At 43.2% G+C, this 26,785-nt stretch overlaps 1 protein-coding gene across 1 annotated transcript in view; it reads right to left on the bottom strand.

The window, feature by feature from the left end:
* Positions 1-26,785, bottom strand: part of DSCAM (DS cell adhesion molecule) — a 740,578-nt gene that overhangs the window by 62,600 nt on the left and 651,193 nt on the right. The window contains exons 21-22 of the mRNA XM_069471934.1: positions 19,136-19,269; positions 1,738-1,891 (exon numbers count right to left, since the gene is read on the bottom strand). Of these exons, the coding sequence (XP_069328035.1) occupies positions 1,738-1,891; positions 19,136-19,269 (288 nt within the window). The remainder of the gene's footprint in view (positions 1-1,737; positions 1,892-19,135; positions 19,270-26,785) is intronic.

Here is a 26,785-nt window from a genome sequence, read left to right as displayed (position 1 = left end):
CAAGCTCCGTGAGGGTGAGCAGTGAACATGTCAGTTTAGATCATCTAAGAAGAGATCTCTGTGCTCACCAAACCTGTTTCCTTTTCCTTATGGCCATCACTGACTTCATTTCCCAGCCCTGCTTTGAAAATGGGTAGGGTCCACGCCTTCACTTTATACAATGCCGCGTGGGTGAGAATAGTGGATGCACTTCCGTGCCTGGTCCACAAAAACCTCCCATGAGCTCCTCCATGCTCTTTCCCCCATCTGTGTGGCTGGAAATGAGAGAACCCAGGGCTGTAAATCACAGGGTGGGAGAGGTCTGGATCCCTGCACCCCTGTGTGGAATGGGCCACCCAGGAGAGCCACCCGGCCAAAGCGACCTGTGTTGGGCAGTCATTATGTGAAGCCACTGAGGTTTAGGGAATATTCGCTTCAGCAGCCAGGCTCACTGGACCAAATCCCTGGTACATGCAGCATAGTGCTTGACATATAACAGGCACCCAGAATGACATTAAATGACTGAATGACATTTAATCTCCCCAGACAAGACCTGCTCCTATGGAAGTAGCCAATTTTCAGTCGCTCCCCTCCAAGTACGCCATGGCCTTCTTTCTATACCTGCCAGTCCATTTCTGTTATGTCTGGAGATGGAACTTTTTGAGAGCACAAAGGAAAGGAAGAGAGAATGTTATTGCTAATCCTACACCTTTTGTTGACGTTTCTTTTTCATCCCACAGTGCAGTTTTTACTTCCAGAATTGTCTTTGATAATCACTGTTTTCTCAATGTTAGGAGTGTCTGGATATCACGACCAAAGAGTACCACAGCCAAACAACTCCACCAATTCAGTTCCCTTCCCAGCTTACTTATTTTCCATCTGTATTTATGTTCAGAATGTGACACCACTCTCTGTTTCCCCTCACTATTTTATTCTGCCTATTTCTTAGCTATCACATTAACTAGTATGTTACCAAGAATTCTTGGAGGTAACATTGGAATCTTGGAATGTACATTTTTCTCTCTTGGGCACTCAGAGGCCGTATTAATAATAAATTGCCAATACTCTGTACTCCAAAATCAGGGGCAACTCCCGCTGACCTGGATTGTGATGTAAGAAAGTTGACTTACTGTGAGTGCTAATTTAGGGGGCCCTGTAAACACTGGATGGTGGAAATTACCAGAAGTATAATAAGAATACTCTGTGCCTATAAGTACTTTTTAAGGACCAGCCTAACACTGAACTGTGAAGATATTACATTCACTTTTAGGAACTTCTTATTCTTTGGTGACTCCCACTTTCCAAGGTCCCTTACAGACTTTGTTTAGAGCATGCTATCACAGATAATAGCTAATGATTTTCTTATATTCATAAGGTCCCAAATTCCATAGATCATAAAATAGACATTTCTTTTTAAGAAGTATGATACCTGATTCTGATGAAAACAGAACATCCTGGGAAAATGCTACGTAGTAGCTTTCACCTACTCCAAGCAAGTGGGAGCTCCTTTTCCTCATTTTCCCAAAGGCACTTCGTTTGTGAAGCCACTTTCCTCAGTTCTGTTCTCTGCTAGGGGAGTCCTTTTCTGATTGGACAAAAGCTCAGGGTCTGCTAAAAGTAACCCAACCTCTTGCACTAAAGCGTGATGTTCTGGTTTACTTAATTTTTAGGGCAATGTAAGTTTTATTTGAGATAGAACAGAGACTTAAAAGTGGTCGAATTACATTGGGAAATGAGGTCCTTACTACCCTTGCGCACCTTTGGCTAAGGGCTCTACGGTGATGATTTCACTGCTGTTGCCTCTTCCAGCTGATGTCACCGCCACCACCCAGACGCTGTACTGACGATTCCGACTCAGGTTAGGGATTCTGTAGGAAAATGAGTCAGGGGAGGCTTCAAATTCGCTGATCACCTGGGAAAGGAGACAAAAGTTCCCACATTCAAAGAAGCATATGGCACAGATGAATTCTCCAAAGGAATTGTTATTAACACATCACCTATCATAACAAACAAAAGTCACAACTCACCTCCCTCTAAAAGGCTGGCTTTGCAATACGAAATATAATTAGTAAGTTTAGGGGACCCAGAGTTTTTAGTTTTCCCTGCAGCAGCTTTGATGGCTGCCAATAAGTAATTTAACCCTTTAAATTATAGGCCATGGTCCTTCTGGCTTTGGCTGAGGTGGAATAACAAGAACTGGATTTACTTTCCCACCTGAAACAACTGAGAACACACAAAATATATGAAACAATGGTTTTTAAGGCATTGTACACCAAGCAATGAATGACGGTGATCTTTGAAAGATGGGAAACAAATGAAGTGAGCCCCACAATTGCAGGGTTGTTGCATTTCTGAAAGAGTTTCCAGGCATGGGACAAGGGAGGGGAGTCAGGAGGAGCCCAGCAGCCTTTCTGAGTTGGGAAGACAGAACGGAGAGACCAGAAGGAAGCCATAGTTCACAGGGAAGAGTACTGGAAAGAGGAGAGCAACATGCAGAGAGAACTCCAGAGATTTGAAGAGGGTTCCACCTGAGTATTCAGCTGAGCAGATCTGTGTTTATATGTGAGGAAACTACCCAAGGCCAGGGAAAGAACCACTTGAAGTAACTGGAGATCACAGTGCCTGACACTCACACAGGGCTGGGAATAGTGCCTGCTCCCACCAGCCAGACTGCAAAACATCAAGATTCATGGACCATTGGGTATAGTACACAAGGGTCTTACCTTGAAGGTAGGAAACAATTAGCCCTAGATTGAACGCCACTCTAGTCCTGCCTAATGATTCTTAAAAGCAAGATTTAGAAAGATCGTATTTTTACTTAATTGTATCCCAGAACAAAGGTCAAGAATATTTATAGGAATTAAAATATCTAGTATTCCAAAAGGTAAAGTTCACAATGTTTGAAATCTAATAAAAAATTTTCAGATATGAACAACACAAGTATCTTTCAGCTGATGAATGGATAAACAAAACGTGTTGCATCTATACAATGGAGTACCATTTAATAATAGAAAAGAATGAAGTACTGATAAATGCCACAACTTGTATAAACCTTGAAAATATTATGTCAAGTGAAAGGAGCCAATCAGGAGAGACAACAAATTTATTATTCCTTTTATATGAAATGTCCAGAATAGGCAAATCTACAGCATCATAAATTAGACTAGTGGTTGTCAGTGGCAGGGTGTGGGAAAGGGAGAATGGGCAATGGCTGCTAATGTGCATGGAGTTTCTTTCCAGGGTGATGAAGATCTAAAATTCAACAGTGGTAAGGGTTGCATGACTCTATAAATACAGTATAAGCCACTGAATTGTACACTTTTAAAGCATGAACTTTATGGTATATGAATTACATCTCAGTAAAGCTGTTATTAAAAATTTCAGGAATATAAATAAACAGGAAAATATGAAGAAGAAATAATTAAATAAATCAAAATTTCTATGATTATATGACTCATAATTAATACAGATATTAATTTTATATAGACAGGGCAATGGAACAGTTATAATTATATTAGCTGTATTATGTTCAAGAACTTAAGTAGACACATGAATGATATAAAAAGACTTAGGTGAAACTTGAGACTATGATGTGTGAGATTTTAAAAAAATGGAGTAGATCAGCAGCAGAATAGATATTTCAGGAAAAAAGATTAGTGGACTTGAACACATATTGATAGATGAAACACAGAAAGAAAACAGATTAAAAAATTAACAGGGCATTAGTGAACTATGGAAAAATATCAAGCAGCCTAACATACATGCAGTTGGGGTCACTAAAAGAGGGGAGGAAGACAGGACAGAAAAAAAATGTTTAAAGAAATAGTGGCTGAAAATTTCCAAATATGATGAAAACTATAAACCCATACAGCCAAGAATCCCAGTGAACTCCAGCCACAAGAATATTAAGAAAATGACACCAAGGCATCTCATAATCAAATTGTTCAAAACCTGTGATAGAGAGAAAATCTTAAAAGCAGCCAGAGAAAATATGGTTATGTGTGTGAGAACAAAGATAAGAATGGCAACAGATTTTATTTTAAAACCAATACAAGTAAGAAGACAGTGGAACAATATCTTCAAAGTACTGGAAAAAAATCAACCTAGAATACTATACTCAACAAACATATTTCAAAATGAAAATGGAAAATGAAATAATTTTTAACTTATACAAAACTCTGAAAAAATTAATCACCAGCAGACCCACACTAGAAGAAATGTTAAAAAAGTCATTCAGGCAGAAGGAAAATGATACCAGATATAAATATAAATGTACACAAAGAAGTAAACAAAAATTGTAATTACATATATAAATAGATATGATTTTTCTTATTTAAATGTCTTTAAAATATAATTGATAGTTTACAATAATAACAATGCAATGTGGGTTTGTAACATATATAAAAGTAAAATGTATGATAATAGGACAAAGTTTGGGAGGGAAGTAAACGGAAGTATACTACTATAAGGTTCTTGCACTATATATAATATGTATTATATCACTTGAAATTAGACTATAGTAAGTTGAAAGTGTTTGTTATTAATCTTAAGAAAACCACTGAAATTATATTATAAAATAAAGCTAATGAATCAACAACATAAATAAAATGGAATTATAAAAAAAACTTAGTTAATCCAAAGGAGGCAGAAAAGGAGTAACAAGGGGAACAAACAGGACAACAAAAACAAAACCCAAATAGCACTATCATAAATTTAAATTTGACTATGTCAATAATTGTTTTCAATGCAAATGGCCTAAACATCTTAATTAAAGATTGTCAGACATGATATAAAAGCAATACCCAACTCTATGTTGCCTACCAGAAGTGTATTTCAAATATAAAATCACAAATAGGTTAAAAATAAAAGGATAGAAAAGACACCCCATGATAACCCTAACCAAAAGAATATGGAGTGGCTACATTCATATCAGACAAAATAGCTTTAAGAGCAAAGAATATCATCAGTGATATAGAAGGCAATTTCATAATGATAACAGGGGTCAGTTCATCAAGGGGACACATATCTGGCTCATAACAAAGCTTCAAAATACATGAAACAAAAGTGATGGGACAATTTTTCCTTAAAAAGCCATGTGAAATAGGTAGAGCTGGTATTGGATCCATTTAACAGACGAGGAAACTGAAGTCCAGACAGAGTAAGTGACTCACTGAAGTCACAATGCCAGACAAGGGCAAAGCAGTGGCTCAAGCTCAGTGCCCTGGTCCCAAGTCCAGCTTCCTCTCACTCCATGCTGCCAATTATGAGCAACCAAACACAAGAAGGACTTGCTTTTACCCTTGCTAGCTGTTGAGTAAACCTCATTTCGCTCAGTAGGGTGCATAAGCTACAACACCAGCTCTGCAATTGAACAGGAGGTTCAAATCTTAACTATACCTCTTAATTGTCACAAAATCCCATGCTTCCTCAATAAAAAATAATGTCTGAGAATCGCCTATTGTCAGATATTTCACTTATAGAACACAGTGTCAGACAGGTAAGGAGAGACCCCCTTGCACAGCTTCCTCTGGTGCATATGTACATATGTACGTTCTCAGGTGCATCTGCACCCCACTTCCCCCCCACCCCCATCCCCACAACACTCGTGTCCTGTCTTCAGAGTATTATGGGAAAACTAGTCCCTCCAGAAGTTCAGAGGGAATCTGGCTTGTTTCCTGGCAAGCCGAAGAGATAATACCAAGACTGTAAGTGCTTGTATTGTGTAATGCTCCAAGGCTATGTTGCTGCCAAATTAATTTGACAAAGCTTAATGACATGCAAATTATAACAATTGCTCTCACTGAACATTAAGCATCAACAAAGCATTAGAATATATTTATAAAACAAGGATTTTCTGTGTAGAGCACATAGCTTTGAGTTAAAACTCAACACTCATGCTCTCTATGAGGTACAATTGCTCCTATGTTACCTCTAAAATACACATTTTACTTAATTTTTGCCTACAATGTAAAGCATGGCTAAAATCAACAATAAAAATATGATTTCGTATGTAACAATATTTGTTTCATCATTTATATAGATTAGCCAAGATCTGAAGTAAAAAAAGGTACATTTATGGAAAATTCCTTCAGTTGGGATGACATTTCTCTATAGATTAGGATGCAAAATAACAGAGTCAAGCTGTTTGGTGGTTCCTGTTGGCTATTTGGGAAAGTCACTTGCACTGCTGTTGCCATGCTTTGACACACTATATTCCCATGATGACTGTCATAATTAGGCACCATTTTCCTGGTCTCAGTAAGAAGGGCAAGCAGAAAGCTTCCAACTGAACAATTTAAACAATTTTCTTTGGAATATATACCTATCTATCTCTGTGTGTGTGTGTGTGTGTGTGTGTGTGTGTGTGTGTGTATTTTTTTCTTTTCTTTGGAATACAGTTACTATCCATGTAACTGGATATTAAAGGTGACCTTTCCTGTTCTCTTGAAGTTTTAGCAATGATCATAAAGTATGAGACTACCCCCAAAGATGCCAGTATCTTTTTCCTAACAAGAGCTGTGAGGCCACCTACGCAGGACTTACTGGCTCTCATGTCCTGCCAATCAACCATTTCTGGGCTCCAAAAGAGGCTGAGTCAGGCATAAGGATTTTCTGGGATGTCTGTGTGCATTCCCACCTGTGGGCAGGACAGAGCTATGAACTCCAAGAGAAGCACCTGGAGAACTTGGGGTCTGCAGGAGTCGGGGTCATACAGCTTGGTAAGTGAGTCACATCCGAGAAGGTGAAAGGGTCACTGCAGTGACGGAGTCTTACTCTGCTCACAGCAGAAGAGAAGGCTGTGCTGGACTGGCTGCCACCTCCGGAGTTAGGTGGGGTGAGAATGCTCACAGGTGGACCGTAGGGGAGGGAGCAGGACTGGATGTCTAAAGAAGGAGGCCCGCAGGCATGAGACGCCTCCAATAGAGGGAGGCAGTGCAAATTGTACAGTGTTTGTTGTAAACAGACTCCCTTAGCGGTAGATGGTGATAATTCAACCATTGGTAGCCATTTTAAGAGGAAGTAGCAGGAAAGGGTGAAAAAAAGAGCAAAATGTGAAAAAAATGATAATCAGAAGCTCATACAGGGTAGTGAAGTAAATCTATTTGATTAAATCCTCCTTAATGCTCAACCAAAAATGCTTGTTCTGAAAAGAAGGGATGATGAATATTGTTTCCTTATGAAACATTTTCCTCCATATTTCAGTGAGTTGTAATAGCAGTGACTATATTTACATTTCATTAATTTTCTTTTTATTGTAGATACCAGGTTTTCCAACACAACAGTCCAATAGTGCACAAGCTGCTTTGCTAACTTCTACCTGCATTTCATCATGGGGCAGTCTCTTCCAAATACCGTGGGAACGTTTGATGAGAAGGGATCATTTGTATTTCCAGATCTCTCTCCTGATGCTTCATTTGGGTTAATATGCAAAGACTTTGCATCATTAAAAAAAAAAGGGGGGGGCAGAGCAGGGTTCACCATGAAGGGCAACAGGCTAGAACATTGCAGCACAGAGAAAGGCAAACTCACAGTGGAGGTTCTTAGGGAATGAAGAACCAAATACGGCACAAGGAGAAGTTTATGGGGAGGCAAGAAAGACACTTTCCTCAATATTTAAATATTTAAGTATATAGATACTTAATTTTCTTCAGGTCGATTTTCAGCTCTCTAGTCTCCTCTTCCTCAGAGTTGACATAGATATTAGTCATCCTAAATTTCATTATGCCTACAGGGTGAGTCAATTTTGAGTGGATTGCTATAACTGGGCTAAACATTTGTTTTAACAAAAGACCGAGGAGTTAGCTCATGACCTGCGGAAACAGAAACAGGCAACCTTCCCACAGCTCCAGGGCCAGGCGTGGACCTGAGCGTGCTTCACGCTTGCCGGGGACTCTGTCCCACGGCTTATTTTTAATTCTGCTTATTTTAGTCTGTCCAGCTTGATGAAGCAGTTGAACGCTCTGGAGTGGGATTGCAAACGGCTCTGCCTCGACCTAAGTTCCTGCGTGCCATGTGAGAAAAAAGTCTGCTCTTTCTCATCTAAAAAGTGTTTGAGTATAGCCACTCTATCAGAATCCAGAGTTAACCTAACGTGTCGTTAATTAATCACTTTTCAGTTGAGCTGGCTCTAAGTGGCAGCCAAGTTACTTCTTTCTTGGTCCATCAGAGAAGGTGGTAGGCGAGAAAGAAGGGCTCCTAGAACATTCTTAGGGGAAGACTTTGATCTTCTGTCTGAGGACACACACTTGAAAAATATAAAATATGCATATATCTTATCTAATGAACTATCACAAATGCTGTACTTACAAATGGAATGTTCACAGTTTTTACTGTGGGAGGTGGCTGAGTGGTCACTTGAACACCAGTATTGGAAGTACAGAGGTCCGGGGTGAGGGGTGAGGGTGAGAGTTACAGGACTCCAGGGGTTGGCCACCTTAACTTGCTAGACTGCAAACAGTTCTCTCCTTTGGGCCAGGAAAAGAAAATCTATGCAAAAGCTCTTAGCTCCATGCCTAGTAATAGTAAGAGCTCATAAATATTGCTGAGTTTGAATTCACAGTCATGTGTTGAGCTCAGTTCCAGTGTGTCAATTATAAGATAAGTTCCTGCCCACAAGGAACAAGACGGCCTGGCAAACAGAAGATTAATTAAAAATGAGGCACAGTAAGACTGACCAACTTCTATGCAAGTCTAGAAATAAAATCATTTATATTCTCTTTCTAAAACTATCCCTGTCATAAATGAGGACATGGATTAATATTTGCAAAGTGCCTGGGAAAATAAATGGAAACTTCATATATTTGATTTTAGAAATATTTATAATAAGCAAGGTTTTACAAGACTTCTGACATGTTTGCCTTCCTAAAACTGTATCCAGAGTGGAAAATGCAGATAGTGGCATAAATCTTGTGACGTCAAGCCAGACCGCTCACATTTCAAGTGTTCTGCCTTTGAAATGTATGCTGTTGCTTCAGGTCTGCTGGATGGGCTCATGGGTTTCCAAGGAAGTCAGCAGTGTGCTGGCCACGACAGCATGAGGCTCGCTGGAAAGGCGGTCTTCCCTCATGCTTCAATGTCAACCCTGAAAAGGCTGGCGCAGTGTCTTCCAGACCTACCTCATCCCACAATTATTTTTGCCTTGTGGCATTGATGTCTTTTTTTCCCTTTTATATTTAAGATACTTTTTACCAGCAGATAAGATACAATTAGCTGTGATGAGCTACTTCAAATGCTCTTTGATAGTTTCTATAAAACTAGATGTTTACCCAGTGATTGTTGAATTCATTTCCAAATCCCTCACCTTATTTAGCTCAATAGCTGAACTTGCAAAGCCCTGGAGAGCCTTCTGGAGACCCTCCATCAGGGGCCATATACGCTTTTCGTTTATTCTCTTTTATGGCCCTTGCCGTTACTCCACTGTGGGTCATGGTCTTGCAGGTGCTTACTGTCTCCCTGGGGTCAGGCTGGCTAAGAGGGGACGTGCCTCACCCCTCCCTCTACTGAACTCCCCAGTGATCCTAGTTTGAGCGTTGCCCAAGCAGGTCCCACTAGCCAGTGAGCAGAAAGGACTGAAAAAATTCTTGTTGTATTAGCTGAGTTTAATAATGACCTAGAAATGATCTAAATACAATAGAAAATAATGAGCAATGACTACGAAGTCTCAGGCTGCTCAGACCAAATGATTCAGCCTGTCTGATGCAAAAAGAATTCTACTTTTAAAATTTTCAATTAACTTTTTAATGAAGAACTAATTCTATCAAAGAAATATGGTGTTTTAAAAAGCTCTGATATCTAATTACCAACATGCAGTTTTTTAAAAACTTGAGTGCTATGATTTTATAGATCACATGTTCACAGCCATGATAAAAAAAATCCTCCCCCAAAGCAGAATAAACAAAACAGATAGCTCTTTTAATTATAGCGTAATGACACTTTCAGAATACATAAAATCCCTTTCTGGTTAGTAGCAGAGAACGGCCTGGATTCCATTAAGAATAGGAAGTTTGCTGGATCAATGTAAGATTTTTAAAATTCCTATGTATAATGCATTTTGATCCAATTTCATTTTATTTCATGATTTCCATCTCTAAGAGAAGCTACTGTTATGGCACAGAGATCTTCCTATAGGCATAGGTTGGAGAGGCCGAGTTAGTAAGAAGAGTGACATATTAGAGCTATTGGCTTTGTCCCAGTCAATTTTGGTGGTTTCTTCTGAGCTTTACTGAGATTACTGTAGCTGCTGTTACACATATGACTATGGACTACTTTTTAAAAAGCTTTTCATCTTTTTTTAATTTATTTCAGCTTATTATGGGGGTACAAAAGTTCAGGTTATATATATTGCCCATGTCCCGCCCATCCCCCTGAGTCAGAGCTTCAAGAAGGATCTTGCTTTGGCTACTTCTTCCAAGAACATTCTCTTGTGATGATCCCCATGTATGTGTAAAACTAGTAACATTTATATGCTTTTCTCTTGTAAAAAAAAAAAAAAAGCTTTTCAAATGTAAAATATTTGATTTTTTGGCCCTAGAAAATTATTATTATAATGTTTTGCAAGTATGTTAAAGTTGCTATCCAGAAAAGGCATGGAAGAAACTAGTTTCTTGGTGCTACTGTTTAGAATCAGAGGCTCCGTCCAGTTAGACTTCAGGCAGGTATTACAATATCCTCTTTCCAACACAATATAACCTTCCTTTGCTACGTTGCGCCTCACCCCTTCTCCACGTCACACCACCTGCCGTGCAAATGACCTGGGTGTCAAAAGTGCATTATTAATTTAACTTGATTGCTATCACCTATTCAATAAATTCTGCACAAAAGAACTAGTTTAGCATCACATAGGTTCTCACATGTAAGAAGGAAATTAGTGAGCAAGACTATTCTTAGTAATAAAAATACTACATACATAATACATAGTGTTGGAAAAACAGCTATTTCCATTAGTCTCAGTTAAAAAATGATTTAAAGCCAATTTATTTCTTTAAATAGTACAACATGTCTGTGCCAGGCCAGGTCAAAAAGAGAAGAGTCTTTCAAAGGCTCCATAAGGTAATTAATCAAAAAGGCATTTTAGCAAAACTATGGGTAGAGTGAAAAGGTCAGAGGTTAGGAGGGAGGGGAAGGGGGAGCACAGAACCTCAGGGAGGTGAAACTGTTCTGTATGATACTATAGTGGCGGAGCCATGTCATGATACATTTGTCCACATCCAAAGAATGTACAGCACCAAGAGTGACCCTAATGTAAATGGTGGACGCTGGGCAATTGTGATGTGTCAACGCAGGTTCATGAATTGTAACAAACGTACCCTCTGGTGGGGGATGTTGATAACAGTGGGCCCAGCGGGTATTTGGGATATCTCTGTACCTTCTGCTCAATTTTACTGTGAACCTAAAACTACTCTAAAAAAATAAAGTCTGTTTATTTTTTTCAAAAAAGGCATTAGAATCTGTGGATACTCAGAAAGCTGTAGGCAGCGGTGAGAAGTGCCTTCAGGGATGTGCACACTGGGCTGTCGGGTCTGAATGAACGCCGTCTTAAAGCCGGAACGCACACGGGCAGTTTATCTGCCAAGTTAGGCAGGTAATCTTGTGAGACCGGGCCTCAAGAGAAATTTCTAGGGCTGTTTCCGTACAAAAACTCCACTGGAATATGTGCTTCTGTTTTCCTTTGCTCTATAAATGACAAGATTGGGCCAAGCTTTCCCCTACCCTGAGAGTACAGGTCATCTGCATTTTGACCCATTGCAGAAATTGAATGTCTTTCCATGTTGAAAATGGTGACTAGTTCACTGGGCATCATGTGAGGCTATTCAGTTGCTATAATTGGTCAAAATGCAGATGACCTGTACTCTGAAGGTGTCTTTATTTTATTTATTTATTTTTACCGTGCAGTGGCTCATGCCTCTAATCCCAGCACTTTGGAAGGCCAGGTGTGAGGATCGTTAGAGGCTAGGAGTTGGAGACCAGCCTGGGCAACATGGTGAGACTCTGTCTCTACCAAAAAGAAAAAACAAAATCAGCAGGGTCTGGTGCCATGCGCCTGTAGTCCCAGCTGCTCGGAGGCTGAGGCAGGAGGCTTGCTCAAGCTGGGCAGTTCCAGGTTATAGTGAGCTGTGATCGTGCCACTGCACTGCCCAGTCTCACAGGATTGCCTACCTAATCTATCTGCCAGTAAGGAAAGAAAACTAAAGTACAGATCCCACAGAAAGATTGAACAGTTATTGGCTAGTTCACCAGGGATAGGTTAAAAGGGAAAGAAGACCATTTTTAAGGAAGAGCTTATAAAAGATAACATAGACTTCCAATCTACTCTCTCAGAGAATAGAAGTCTAATAAATAGATGTAAACATAAGCACGAAAAATTGAAAGAAGTTTTAGAACCACATTCCATTAAAATTGGCCATGAAATGCAAAGGTATTTGCAAGGAAGTTTTAAGAATATACTTCCCGAGAATTTTTATAAGACCAGAATAGATTTTCATACATCTGGGATGCCTAGATGTAGCCCTGCCTCAGAGAAACTTTTCTAGGCTTCTTCCAGCCGTAGGATTCCACGACAAGATGCCGAGGGCTGGAGAAAGTTTGGTTGATCACAAGGGCGTAGAGAGCTGAGCGCAGGCCTCCCACGCAGAAGGATTGGACAAAGATCTCATGAACATGATTATTACATGTGTGTAAATGGAACATGATTGTCTATTTTAAGCCAACCTGTGGTATCTCTATAATTTTCAGATTTGCCATTATTAAAAAAAAAAGGAGATCCACCTTTAGGTCATTTAGATAGAATTATGGAAAGTGATTTCCCTGCCAGTGATTTAAAAGCACAGACATGTGATCTAAATCCTTCTGGGACACAAAGCATCCCCAAGTATATAACACACTTTCTTGCCTTATTAAGCAGCAGCTTCATTATACAACTTAACCTCTTTTGGATGACTCACGGTCATGATCTGTAAAATTTAACTCAACACAACATTTGCTGACCAGCCACTATTTCACCCTAACACCAGGTTTTGTGAAGGCCCCACAGCCACTAAGCATGGTTCCTGCACTTAGGAAACCGATAGGCCACTATGGAGGCCAAACCGTGCCCATGTCTAATGACAATGCAAGAGATTATGGGTATGACAAAGTGAGGTTGAAAATTGATGATGAGGACCACTGAGGTGGGATGGGGCCGGCTCCCCAGGGAAGGCGGTGGGCCAGCCGGGTGAAGGGCTTGGACTCTGTGCAGACCCCTCCTTCCCCTTGCTGAGCTGCATGAGTCTGGCCAGACTGTGCAGTCTCCACTTCAGTACCAGTAAAATGCAGGTAACTGTAACAGCACCTCCTGCATAAGGTAGTCATCAGAACTAACTGATGAGAAGCAGTATTTTTTGAAATGTGGCTCCTAGAAGCAAGTTAGAGGAACATGACAATCATTTTAAAAAGTTAATTAAAATAGAACAGAAAAAAAAATCCACAGAGCAGAAAATATCAGAGAGCATCATGTGTATGTAGTAGGTTTTGCTTACATAGCTATTGTGTGTGCACTGGATTGTGATTACAACATATATCTCCTATTGTGGGTCATAGTAAAGCAAGTTTGAAAACCAGAGGTATAAAGCATTTAGTGCATAGTGGCTAGAATATAGTCAGTCCTCAAAAATAGTGGAATAAATGTATACCATCTTTGAATACTATGCAAAAAAACACACATGCACACAGGCACACACATGCATATGCACACACACGCGTGTCACGGTGGCTGAGATACTGGATGGAAGAAGGTTAGTAGACTATGAAACTGGACAGGGTTAGAGCTGGACTGTGGAACCTACATAGGTCATATTGAGAATTTTGAATGTTTTTAGGTAAACAGTGAGAAGTCATCCAAGAAATTCGCACAACAGAATAACATACTCAGATTCAGAGCCATAAAGAATTCTTGTGACAGGGATGTGGACAATGGATTGGACATTGAGCCTGGCAGTGGAAAGTTTCTCAGTTTTGGATCCCCAGGTGAGGACCGGAACCGAGGCAATGGCAGTTGGAGTGAAAGGAAAGCAGAGGATTAAGAAGTTGCACAGAGAGAATCCCCATGACACAACGTCACTTTGCAGATTTCCTCTCATCAAAATACGCCTTCCTGCCCCTGATTCTTCAGCTACAATTCCTCTCCTCCCGCAAGCCAGGGCTACAAATGTGTCCAGAGAAGCCATCTCTGGCCCCACATCGGAGCAGCCCCCAGCCAGTGCTCCTGTGCCATGCTGCACATACGACTGCCGTGTCCTTTGCCACATTGCACAGAAGGGTGACAACCTGTGGCATTTTCTGCCCTCCCTAGAACTTCTGGGTGCATATTTGAATTGTACTTCCAGGTTCCTTTGTAGTTGAGTGAAGCCACGTGACAAATTCACCCAATGGGTTGTGCTGGAGCATTTGATGCTACTTCAGACCCTCTGGGGATTTCTTTCCCTCTTTCATAAAACCTGCTTGGGCCCTTCCTGGAGTGAAGGTACCACGGAGCCACAGAGCAGAGCCACCACCAACCCACAATGGGCACAAACATGAAAGAAAAACAAAACCAACTATCGGTGGGAATCACTGAGGTTTGGGCTTATTTGTCACACGGCATAATTCAGCTCCTTGTGGTCCATGCATCTTGGGATCTGGCTCGGTTCTCGGTGCAGAGCAGTGCCCTACATATATTTGTGGTATAAATGGATACATGATTTGGTAACCAGCAAGACAGCGGTGGAGAGGGAGGAGAGGAACCACAGGTAACACTAAGTCAGAGGACAAAAGTTCTGTTAGATCATTAGCCAAGCTGGGAAATAGGAAGAGAACGGGGAGGCAAGAAAGAATTTGGTTCTGGGAGTGTTGACTGTGAAGTTCTGGTGGGGTCGTGGTCGGGACACGGCTGGCAGGAAGGTGCAAATACAGGACTGATCAGTTCTCTAAGACTGCCAGAGTTAGCGAGAGAAAAATTGGACTCCTCAACTTCAGATGACAGTTAAATTATGGGAATAGAGTCAATGATCCATGGACATAGTAAAGAATATGAGTAGGGGATAAAGGAAGAGTCCTGGAAATGCCTGCAGGTGAGGCTGAGAGCAGAGGGGGAGAGCACATCGGAGGGGAAAGAACAAGAGGACAATGGGAGCCAGGAAAGGGAGGATTTTAAAAGCAAATATTTGTGTAACAGTGTGCTATGCTGAAACTAAATAAAATAGGGAGAGACTGGGAAGAGGTAAAGGAATTTTACAGCCTGAGGTCCATGGTGACTTCTGAGAGAGGGACATGGACATCGTGATGAATATCATTGTAAATACGGATGCCCAAGTCAGCTGCTGCTTGCCCACTCCATGTCATAGCCCTTGTTTGCTTCTTGAGATTCCCGAACACTTCTGGTGCCCTGAAGCCCCCTCTCGTCCTCAGCCCTCCACAGCTTTGTCAGAGGGTTCCGGGGCAGGCTGGGCGGCAAACACACACCTGCTGTCTGGGACCTTCCTGGACTCACAGGAGACTTGTTTAATTCTAAGTTGTGGGCTACATTGTGGAGAGTTCAACTGCCCAAAGTCATCTTGTAGATAAGAAGGGCTCTGGTATGCTTTCATTTGTTCACGCTGCAACATTTATTGAACACCTACTATGTGCAGAAACTGGATAACACGTGGATCACAGCTGATTGATATGATTTTTTTATACCTTCTGATTCTCATTCTTCATTAATGAGAAATCTGTGCTACCTGACTTTACATTTCTAAGTTCTGTGTAAATGAGCTTAGCATTGTAAAGTAGACTATTTCTGTATCATAGTGCTTATTCAATGTGTGCGTGTGTGCGTGTGTGTGTGTGTGTATAATTTTGCATAGGATGCTTTTACATATGGAGAAGTGTCATAAAGAAAATGCAGCTTAGCCACCTTCTACCTGGGACCTTAACAGGTTATCTTGTTGCTTTGGATTTTCATTGCTTGTAATAGTTTGTGAACTGATAGCTCAAATCATTATATGTTAACATTAATAGAATCTACAGTTTGTGTGAATAAGACCCCGTACAAATGAGGTTAGAGATTTTGCTGTTGGAATCTCTGATCGGGGAGGCTGACGTCTCATGGCAGGACCCTCGCGGTGAGAGGAGCATCATCCACTCAGCACCGTCTTCAGACCACCCTCTTCAGGTTCATTTTCAATTGATTTAACTTGTCTGTTCATGAGCAAAGTTTCAAATTCTAATGCCTTTTACTAAGCTGAACTGAGATAACACCGTGGAATTAACACCTATTATTAGACAGTATACCTTACACATTAGAGAAAAAGGCTTTTGCCTTTAACAAGGTCCTTTTGCAAGGGAGGGAGAGGAATCGGGGGATCCTGGCATCGGCGGGGTTAGCTGAGGGAGTCCTAGAAAGAAGATCAAATAGCAGGGCATAGCGTGTCCTGATTTATCCTCCCGTGTTCTACATTCGACTATGTAGTCATTTCAAAGGGGAAAAAAAAATCGGATTTATGAACGAGGAGCATGCACAGAGCCAGGGCTGCCCTCTGGTGTTCACTCTGACGCATAGGCAGAGATGCGGAGCCCCAGAAAACGGGACAGCATCCAGTTTTCTGACTTTAAGTTAAATTACAGAAACTGAAGATGAAAGCAAAATCTCCCTTTCCAGTAATTTTTAGTTTCTTGTTCATTCCATATTAAAATGGAATAATATATGGGGTTTACATGTACTCACCTCTGAAGAGGAATATATTTATTCTCTCTGATCTTGACTCATAATGGTATTATTTTATGTAAAAAATAGGTCTGGTGTTCTTAAAGGATGTTTGAAGTAGGGGACTAGGAATGTGGCCACAGAGATGGGATCCGACAGATTCGAGGTCACTTTAGTGAGGACAGCCCTGGGGTTCTGGGCTGTCCTTGCAAAACCCAGTAAAGGGCATAGAAGACCACAGACTCCTGTGACTATCGGATTTCTACATCTGCAGCATTTTTTAATAGGGTCTAAAGGCACCACAGAAACACCCGGATAGAAGCTCTGTCATTTCTCACCCTTTCTAGTTGGTTTGATCTCATTACTGCCACTTTCGAAAGGGTGTTTTTGAGGAGGTGCTGGTGGGTCAGATCCTATTGTTGCTGTGTGTGGAGACAGCGGGAATCCCTGGGAAGAGGTTTCTGCTCCATCTTGCAGTCTGTTTGATTCTTTCTCAGAATTTGTAACTGTTCCTATTTTGCTTCGTGTCATTCTTAGGCAGAGCCCCCTCACATGGCATCTCCAAACAGGCGTTTGCTCAGGTAAGCATCAGTCACTAAGGACGTATTTCCAGTTAGCCAGGTCGGGACTTCTCGTGCAGAGATAAAGACGGGATTGGGAGGATGAGATGAGAGTTAGTCACTGGCGTTCCCTTCCCCTGCCAGTCACCTTCCAGCTTGTTCAAGTGGAAATAACAGATGTGAGCCCCACAGCAAAGAGACGAGTGAATGAATGAATAAAAATAAACAAGCCTTCAGATTCTAGTGGAAAATGACTATTCTTTACATCAGCAATCATTTCGTCTCTCCTAAGTGTGGGGACGGGTCGGGGCTAATGAGGAAGTCAGAACCTGCACTGAGGGGTCCTCAGGGGACTGCCGGGTTTTCCCTCCGTGTCTACACTGCTTTGCACCCCTGGGCTTGGATGCGGGATTCAGCAGGTGGGAATCAACAGCGTATCTGAAACCAAACAAGGAACCTGCACAAACATTCTGGAACCCAGCTCTGAGCATTTTACACTGAAGTCCGCCCTCGCGAGGCAGAGGCGCTGCTGCTAACGCACAGGCAGCGTGGAGCACGACTTGATTCTTGCCGCAAAGGGCTGGACCGCGAGAGCCACACTCGGCCCTCGCCCCGGCTCCCACCGTCACTCACACTCCCTGTCGGGGACGCCAGGCCTCGGGGGCCCCCACAGACTCTGGACTTAAAAGATTAATTAATAAATTAGTTTGGGAATACCGTTTGGCTTTAAAAGGAAGGAGGCTGTGACACATGCCGCAACACAGACGAGCTCAGGGTGTACGTGAAACAGGCCTGTCGCTAGGGGACAAGTGCGTGAGATTCCACGTGCGTGGGGTCCCTGGAGTGGTCAAATTCATGCAGACAGAAAGGAGAACGGCGGTCGCCAGGGGCTGCAGGAGGGGGAATGGGGAGTTGGTGTTTACCGAGGACAGAGTTCCAGTTTTGTAAGAGTTCTGGAGGTGGACGGTGGTGATGGTTACACACCCATGAGAATGTGCTTAAGGCCACCGAACTGGGCATTTCACAGTAGTTAAGACGGGAAGTTTTATGTTGCGTCTATTTTACAATAGAAACAAAGTTAGTTTGTGTATTCACTCCACCAACGCTTACCGAGTGACTACCCGTGTCAGGTTCTATGCCAGATGCCAGGAGACACAAAGAGGAACCAGACCCAGTGCCTCCCTCAGAAAATGTCATAAAATTTCTACGAAGGCATCATCCATTCTGATGTGCCATTTCAATGTTTTCCCTTCTCTAGAATTTCCCTTTGTGATGTGCATTTGCATCTGGTTTCAGAGACCGTTTGGCTTTATAATTACTATTCAGCAGTGATAACATGAAGGCTGGTAAGTGCCCCATGTTGAAACAGTGAGCACTTGCACATTTGATCCCTTCCCAGTGACCTGGGCTGAGGGCCGTAACCGTTAGGGTCACAGAAGTGCATTAAAGCCCCTCACTTCTCACAAAGGGGAGTCTGCCTGCTGCCCGGGTGCCACGTGGGATGCGGGGAAGGGGCAGGGGAGAGGGAAGGGGAGGGAGAGGAACCGCGTTTGGTGACGGGTCCAACAGGAAAATCAATAGGTGCTGTCCACTGACTATCCATTAAGGCACAATTAAGGCCTCTGGGTGCTGGTTGTGATGCTCCTGCTGGCAGTTCGGTGGGAACACTCCAAATAAAAAACAGTTCTCGACAACGTGTCCCTTCTAATGATTCAGGAGCATGTCTTCACATGAGGTGTAAATGAGGGCTTTGCTTTGCGTGTGGAGACAACAGAGGAGAAATCAAACCGCTGGCAAGACCCAAGTAGGTGGGAAACAAAGGAGCAAGCCTGTCCCAAACCAGCACCTGTGGCTGTTTCTGGAAAATGCGTGAAAGGCACTTGGTTATTTACCAACTTACTGTGGGGTAGGGGTGGGAGCAGAACACAGTGTACTTCCGGATGACGCCGTTCAGCTTGAGCGGGGGCAGCCAGGACACGAAGACCATGGAGGCAGAGGCCGCGGCTGCCTTGACGCCCGCGGGAGGACCTGGAACTGGAAGAGCCGCGTGTTTAGTCACAGAGGGGACCCCCACGGCACGCGGCCACGCTCCCCGGCACCACCCCGCTCCTGTGTCGCTGGGCGGCTCTGCAAGGAGCCTCGTTGTGGGCTCCGCTGTGTCGCCCAAATCCATACTTCTGAGTCCTAACCCTCGGCGCCTCAGAATGTGACCTTATTTGGAGATAGGGGCTTTACAGAGGAGCAGTCAAGTTAAAAGGAGGTCATGAGGGTGGCCCTAATCCAGTACCACTGGTGTCCTGATACAAAGGGGCAGTTTGGACGCAGATATGCACGGAGGGAAGATGATGTGGAGACACAGTGACCAGACGGCCACCAACAAGCCAAAGGGAGGAGCCTGGGACAGACCCTTCCCTCTGAGCTCTCAGGAGGAACCAACCCTGCAGACACCTGGATGTCGGGCTTCGGGCCTCCAGGACTCTGAGACGGTAAGTACATTTCTGGTGTTGGTGTCACCCAGGCTGTGGCACCTTGGGAGGGTGGCCCTAAGAACTAAGACACTCGGGTCCAGCCCCTGTTTTCCCGGGAGCTTCCCTACCCACCCGAGTCCCTGGTGACGCCCTGCCTCTGAGCAGCTGGGGGTTTCTCTTCCGGGTCACTCTTACCTCTGCTACAGCTCTGGCTTTGAATGAACTGGGGGTGTTCAGAGAGGCACGAGAGCCATCAGAGACCCCACCCTCCCCAAACACTTGTAACAGCACCTCTCTGGGCTCAGGGGAGGCACGGAACTGGTTAATGAGTACGGGATTCTCAGTCCGTGTACATGACAGACTCACCCCTGGAAAGCATCTGGGAAAGCGGAACTCTGCGGTAACAGGGTTAAGCATCGTTTGGGAGTGAGAGTGAATGCACGACCCCCCCCCCCCGCCCCGTTCTTTTGTCTTCAGGTTGCAGAGGGTGGATGGAAAAAAAGGTGGGTGAGACCCAGAGGAGGAGAGAACGTCAGATCCGCCACCAAGGGAAGGCTCATGGCTCTCGCTTTGTTCCTGCCTGGTCTAACTGTCCACATGGAGGGCGGCTCCTCCCCAGATGGGGGTCTCGAAATTCAAACCAATCTAAGTCCCTTGTGAGGTCCTGAAATCTGTGAGTCTCTCATTACTCTGACGACACGGGGAGTGCTCAGTAAATATTTTGGAGTTGAATGTGTATCTCACAATTGTCACCCTGACTCTTCAAAGTCTGAACGACACCAACAACTCTGCCGAGAACTGACTCAGGTTAGTGGTCAAGACCACCGAGAAGAATGCGACACATGGAAAAAAATCAAGACATGGTCTTGCTTTTTATTAGCAAACAGATTGCCGGCAAATGCTCTTACTCTACTTTCGAGAAATGCTGGAAATGGCAGATGATACACGATGAACACAGTTCATGGGACGAAAGATGGCTCAGAACTCTACTCCCTTCACAGTCACCATTTGAAATATACAGTCTTGGTATCAGTGTTTGACAAGTCCCACTGGCAACAGAATGGCTAAAAAGGGGAACACATAAAAGCGATAAAGCCCTGGTTAGTAACTCCCTTGGGAACAAAGCTGGGTTGTCCCGGACATTTGTGTTTAGGATTCCTACAGGCGAGGGCTGTAGCCAAAGCACCCACCACCTGGTTCAGAGCCATGAGGGCAGAACACCAAGGGCATAGTGAGCATTCACCGGATGTTTTCATCCTAACAGACACCACAGTGGCCAACACTCTCCATTCCCGCTGCAAAGCAAGCCACCTGGCTGGTGTCTACCGTGCTAGCGACTCCCTCTGGCTGGCTTCTGTCTAAGAGACCACGTACTTCAGCCACGACCAGTTGGCCGCTGAAAGGGAGTCGGTTGTGTTTGTTTCCAACCTGTTTGTGACTATTACATCTGTCGTGGTAATGTCAGAGGTTAACTTATTATGTAAACCAATGAAATATGAATATAAAAGAAAACTGTTTCTATGACAATTAATGGAACTTCTTTGGAAAGGCTTCATTAAAGGCAAGTTAAAAAGAAAGAAAAAGAAGAAAGGCAGAGAGGAAGAAAAAGAAGGAAGGAAGGAGGGAATGAAGGCAGGAAGGGGGAAGGGAGGGAGGGAGGAAGGAAGGAAGGTTCGTTTATCTACTTTTGGTCAAGACCACTGAGAAGAATGCGACACAGTCTTGCTTTTTATTAGCAAACAGATTGTTGGCAAATGCTCTTACTCTACTTTCAAGAAATGCTGGAAATGGCAGGTGATACAAGATGAACACAGTTCGTGGGATACAAGATGGCTCAGAACTCTACTCTCTTCACCCCAAAGCTAAAGGAATGATCCTGGATCATTTGAATTGAGAATGATTAGAGAATCAATGAATATTTATGTGTTTTAAGTTAAAAGGCAGTGTTTAAGGTATGTCTTAGTCGCTGTCAAGTTCAGCGATTCCTTGCTGTAGTGATTATTTTCATTAACATGTCTGCATAACATCGGATGGAGGGGCCTTTATTGACTGCACTGTCTAAACCCCCATTGGCTCGTCACCCACAGATTTATGATCAATCTTGTGCAATCTTTCTTTGTATGATTACTGGAATTTTGTATAATTAACAGTATAGAAACTTTGAGGAAACAGCTATTCTGGAACAGTTTTCTGGATTGTGGAGCCTATCATTTCAAGGCTAGAATTTAAAACTTTAGTTCGGGTTTGGATTACACCATAATGGTTAAAGGTCTGAGCCCTGGAGCGTCACCCCTGCTTTTGCCCGCTCTACCACTGAGTTCTATGTCCAGGGCGAGTTAATTGACTTCTCTAATAAAACAGTTTCCTCATCTATGAAGCTGGAACAATAATTGTACTTACTTATGGTTATTTTGTTAGGATCATAAAAGATAATTCATGAAATAATTTATTTGGGGCTCTGTATACAGTAAGCCCTAAATGAATTCTAGCTGTCATCTCTAATAACCATCATTATCTCCTCAGATTATAAAAGATGCAAGCCTTTATTTTGTGACTCAACGTTGGATGATAAGCACCAGATATTGAGAGTTGCCGAAGACAGAGATGGCACAGGATGGTCTGCCTGGGATAGAATTTATTGAAACATTCCTAGTGATCACATTGCATCTTGGTCACCTGCTTTTATCTTATGAAGGTTTAGGCAAGTTTGGGTAGTTTTCGTGAATTCCATTGTGGAGTGAATTTCTGACTCCGGGTTTAACTGATTGCAGTAAAGAGTGTAGCCTCCAGAGAACTCTCCCTTCTCCATCCTACCAGTTTGCCTAGACACCCCACTGAGCTGCAGATACTCTCATATGTCCAATTGCCTCGAACACCTCCGTGAAGCGTCTCACAGGCACCTTAGGCCGATTGTATCCACAGGATAGCTCACCACCTTCTCTCCCAATCCTGCCACCACCCTGCCCCCACCTCAAGAAGTGTCCCAGCCATCTTCCCAGTTGCAAGAGCCAGAATCTAGAATTCTCCCCCCATGGTCATTTGAGGAGGCTTTTAGAGCTCTGCGTGGACACGTCTGGTTAGCTGTTGGGCTCTCCCCTTGGTTTGGTGTTGGTCCCAACACTGTGCTCCTTTTAAGGTCCCTGAGAGTGGTCTGCTTCTACCACGCAGAGCCTTTGCACATGATGATCTAGGGCCTTGGGATCCCTCTGTCTGGAATATTTTCCCACCCTCCACCTTTTCCCCAGCAACTCTTACTCATCTCTCATGTTCTACCAAATATCACTTCCTCCGGGAAGTCTTTCTTGATCACCAGCCTAGATTAGGTGAGGGTTCCCATGTTCTCTCTCAAGACTCTTATCTTTCATTGTACTTGTCATAATCTACTCAGGAGTAATTTGTCAATGTCTGTCTCCCCCACCAGCCTGCATGCCTGCCATGCCCATCCTGTTCTCTGCCATGTCTCCAGTGCCTGGGCCAGGGTCTGGAACATACTGGACCTTCAGTACGGATTTCTGAATAAGTGGGCAAATGATTCCATTAGCTACAGTGTGGTAGGCAGAGTTCTAAGATGGTCCCCAACACCCTCACCCTGTGGTGTGCATACCCGGGTAATTCCTTCTCCTTGAGTGGGGGCAGTACCGTTACTAGGATGGATGGATCACACCCATGATCTGGTCACGTGATGTGTCAAAGATGAAGGGATTCTGCAGGTACAGTTAAGGTCCAATTCACTTGACTCTAAGTTAATGGAAAGGATGGTTTCCTGGGTGGGCCTGATTTAATCTCATGAGCCCCTTAAAGGAGCTGGAGGTCAGAGACAGAAGTCAGGGAGAGACTGGAAGCTGTAGAGACACTCTCCTGTTGGCCACGCTGTGGAGGAGTCGAGTGACAGGAATGGTGGGCCGCCCCTGGGAGCTGATGACATCAGCCCCATTACTACAAAATCAATCCCAGCCATCACCAGGGAGCTTGGGAAAGGACCCCAACCCCAGACGAAACCACAGCCCCAGCCTGCACCCTGACTTCACCTGTGGGGCCCTGGGCAGGGGGCCCAGCTGAGCCAGACCTGGACTCCTGACCATGGAAATGGTGAGAGAACACACTGGTACTGTTGCAAGGTGCTAAAGTTGCAGCAGTTTGTTACACAGCATAGGAAATGAATACATGCAGGTAAGCCCTCTAATAATGTATCCTAATGTAAAGCACCATGGTCAGTGTTCTGAAAAGGTGTTGCAGTGGTTTGAAGTATGACTGTCAGACAGCAGCCTGAACCCCCACACAGGCACTGTGGGCAGCTCGTTTTGTCATCATTGTTTTTCTGGTCTTGGTGATGAGCCACAGGCAGGGGTGTGTGTGTACACATAGTCACCATGGTGACCACGTCCATCTGAGCCCCAAATTGCACAGTGGCCTCTTCCCAGATGCCATTATCTTGAAGGGACACAGCCACATTCATGGCTGTCATCTTGCCAAGCAATGCACACACCTCCCGTTTCTCGTCCCAGTCTCGTCCACAAGACTTCAACATTTTTGGCTTTTGTTCTCACTAGAGCAGTGGTTTCCAAACATTCTTCTAAATAGACAGATCCTTTAATCAAAATATCATGGTGGGAAACCAGTAGCTAACACCAGTGGAAGTGGGGTGGCTCTTGTTAAAGTGGGGCTGGGGGTGAGGATAGAGTCGCCCACCAGACCTCTCATCACTGGGCACCTCGGAGCCTGCTCAGGAACCCTTGGGCATTGTAGGAACCTAGTTTGAGAACCACTGCAATAGAGGGATTTTTGAAAGCCACTTGGTAGAATCTCTGCTAGCGCGTTCTGGTCTGCTGTGTTGCTGGCATACTTGCCACCGCACAGGGCATGCTCTCATAGGCATATGACCCTGGAATCCAACGCAGGCCAAAGAGATCGCTGACTGAGTGTGCAGAGAGAGCAGAGGTCACATGTTCCACCTGTGGGCCACCTTCTCACATGTGCCTTCAGAGTCACGTGCATTAGTGATGTACTCAGAAAATATTTGAGCTCAAACACAACTATCTCTATTTGTACATGTACAACATTTACTTTTGCATAAAGGGATCAAGGCTCAAACTAGCTTATACCCGCAGAATGAAAATAACAATTGGAAAATCAATAGATTGCGTTTTGTTTGGGTCCTCCTTCCCTGCTGCTTGGTTCAGATTATAATATCAGTGAATAAAAGGGTATTAGGATTTTACAAATGTTTTAGAAGTCCAAATGAGTTGTCTTGTGCTCAAAAACAGAAAGCCAGATCACGAAATCAACTTTCACGTTCTTGCAGCAATAACAGAGCTACAAGTTCTCATTGATCGAGCAGTTGTGGGAAGAGAATCTGAAACTCGACCAATTCTCACAGACCCCAAGAATATGTCCTCGGATCTGAGACTATGTCCATGGACCTGAGAGTCTGAGACTATGTTCATGGACTTGAGGATATGTCTATGAGCCCAAGAATCCTTAGGTAGAAGCTGAGAAACTACTTAAAGCACAGGAGACTTGTTCTCTAAACACATAGTTCTATTGCAAATAAGCCCTTGTGAAAGCAAACTTTTTGTCTTTATTAATTATAAAATTTCCCTTTTTAGGATGACCAGTGACCTAATAACATAATTTAAACCTTTAGGACCCTTGGAGTTAGAAAGACTAGTATAAGAAATGTGTCCGGCATGGAGGACTCAAATCAAATGTTTGTTGTTAATGTATTAATCATTCCTTACTTGCAAGAACATTGATAAACACTGAAACTTCAGCCTATGCCTAAAATAGTGCCTCACTAAGGAAGAACTTAACAAGTGTTGGCAATTGTCATTTCATTAATACTAGAAATCCATCCATATTTTCATAGTTTAATTGAAATTGGCAGCGTGACCTAAATTTCAACATTACAAAGCTTCTAGAAGTATAAAGAGGATCTGTGGTCTTAATTTGATTAAGCATTTCTTCTCTGATGATTAGCCTTTGTCCCTTCTTCAACCAGATAAAAAATTGCATTTAATTCTATAAACTGCTCAAATGCCCATTTATATTAGCTGTTGAGCCTACAAAAGTGGCTGGCACAGTTTCTCGCCGTTTCTAAATTAGTGAACTTTTCCTGTGAATCTCAGAGATAAACTCATTATTACACTGTTTTTTTCTCTTCCTCCACCCAATCTCTGCTCCACTTCTTTTTGAAAATACCAATTTGTTCTAAATAAATGTTGACACTCAATTCTGCATGCTCTTTGTTGCACGCCACCAGCACGCGTGGAATTCATTACCCGCTCCCTGGGGTGACCGTGCACCCAAGGCAGGGTCTTTCACAATCGAGCGTATCTCCATGTGTTATCAGCACTGGATATAAAAGCAGAGACTAATTCACTGACAAATTAGACTTTGGGCCTTGAGGTCGAGTTTGACATAGAATTCTATGATTTCTAATACTGGAGGATTAATTAAAAATTGATCCCAAATCGCCAATGAATAAGGAGCTGTGGAGAGCCTTCCCTTCTTATTGGATTTCTGTACATCCTTCTAAAAAATGCAAATGTAAAAATTTTTATTGCTGATCAATTTGCTCTTTAAATAATGATTCCAGTGACATTTGTGTTATTGCCTAGCAAAGCAAAAGAATATTCCACCCCCGCTCTGAAGGAGTGGAGAGCAAATAATCAAACACTGAGTGTGAGGTGGGATCTCACTACGTGTCCTGCCAGGTGTGTTCACACATCACTTCAGCTTTTACACATTGACTGTGCAGTCTGATTATTACAGTAATGTAGGAGAAGAGGACAGTCCAGTTCAGAGATCAGGTAAGGTGTCCAAAGTCCCATGGGCAGCAGGCAACAGAGCCAGCATTTGCACCGCTCTTTGTCTATTATATTTTTAAAAATTAAATTATGGCTGTCTTCACTTAGGGCTTAGCTTTGTGGCTATCTCTATTGATGTGTGACTTTCTAATGGCATTATCTTTTGACCTTAGATTTCCCTAAATAATCCGATTTCTTTGAGCAGAACTCGCTGACACCTGCACATTCCCAGGAAGAACTTCCTGTGTGTTCTAGAAAAACTAAAGCAAATGAGGA

The sequence above is a fragment of the Eulemur rufifrons genome, chromosome 7 (genome assembly GCF_041146395.1).
Source record: "Eulemur rufifrons isolate Redbay chromosome 7, OSU_ERuf_1, whole genome shotgun sequence".
In the NCBI taxonomy this organism is placed as follows: Eukaryota; Metazoa; Chordata; class Mammalia; order Primates; family Lemuridae; genus Eulemur; species Eulemur rufifrons.
The sequence above is the reverse complement of the archived record's forward strand: the minus strand, read 5'-3'. Positions and strand labels throughout refer to the sequence as shown.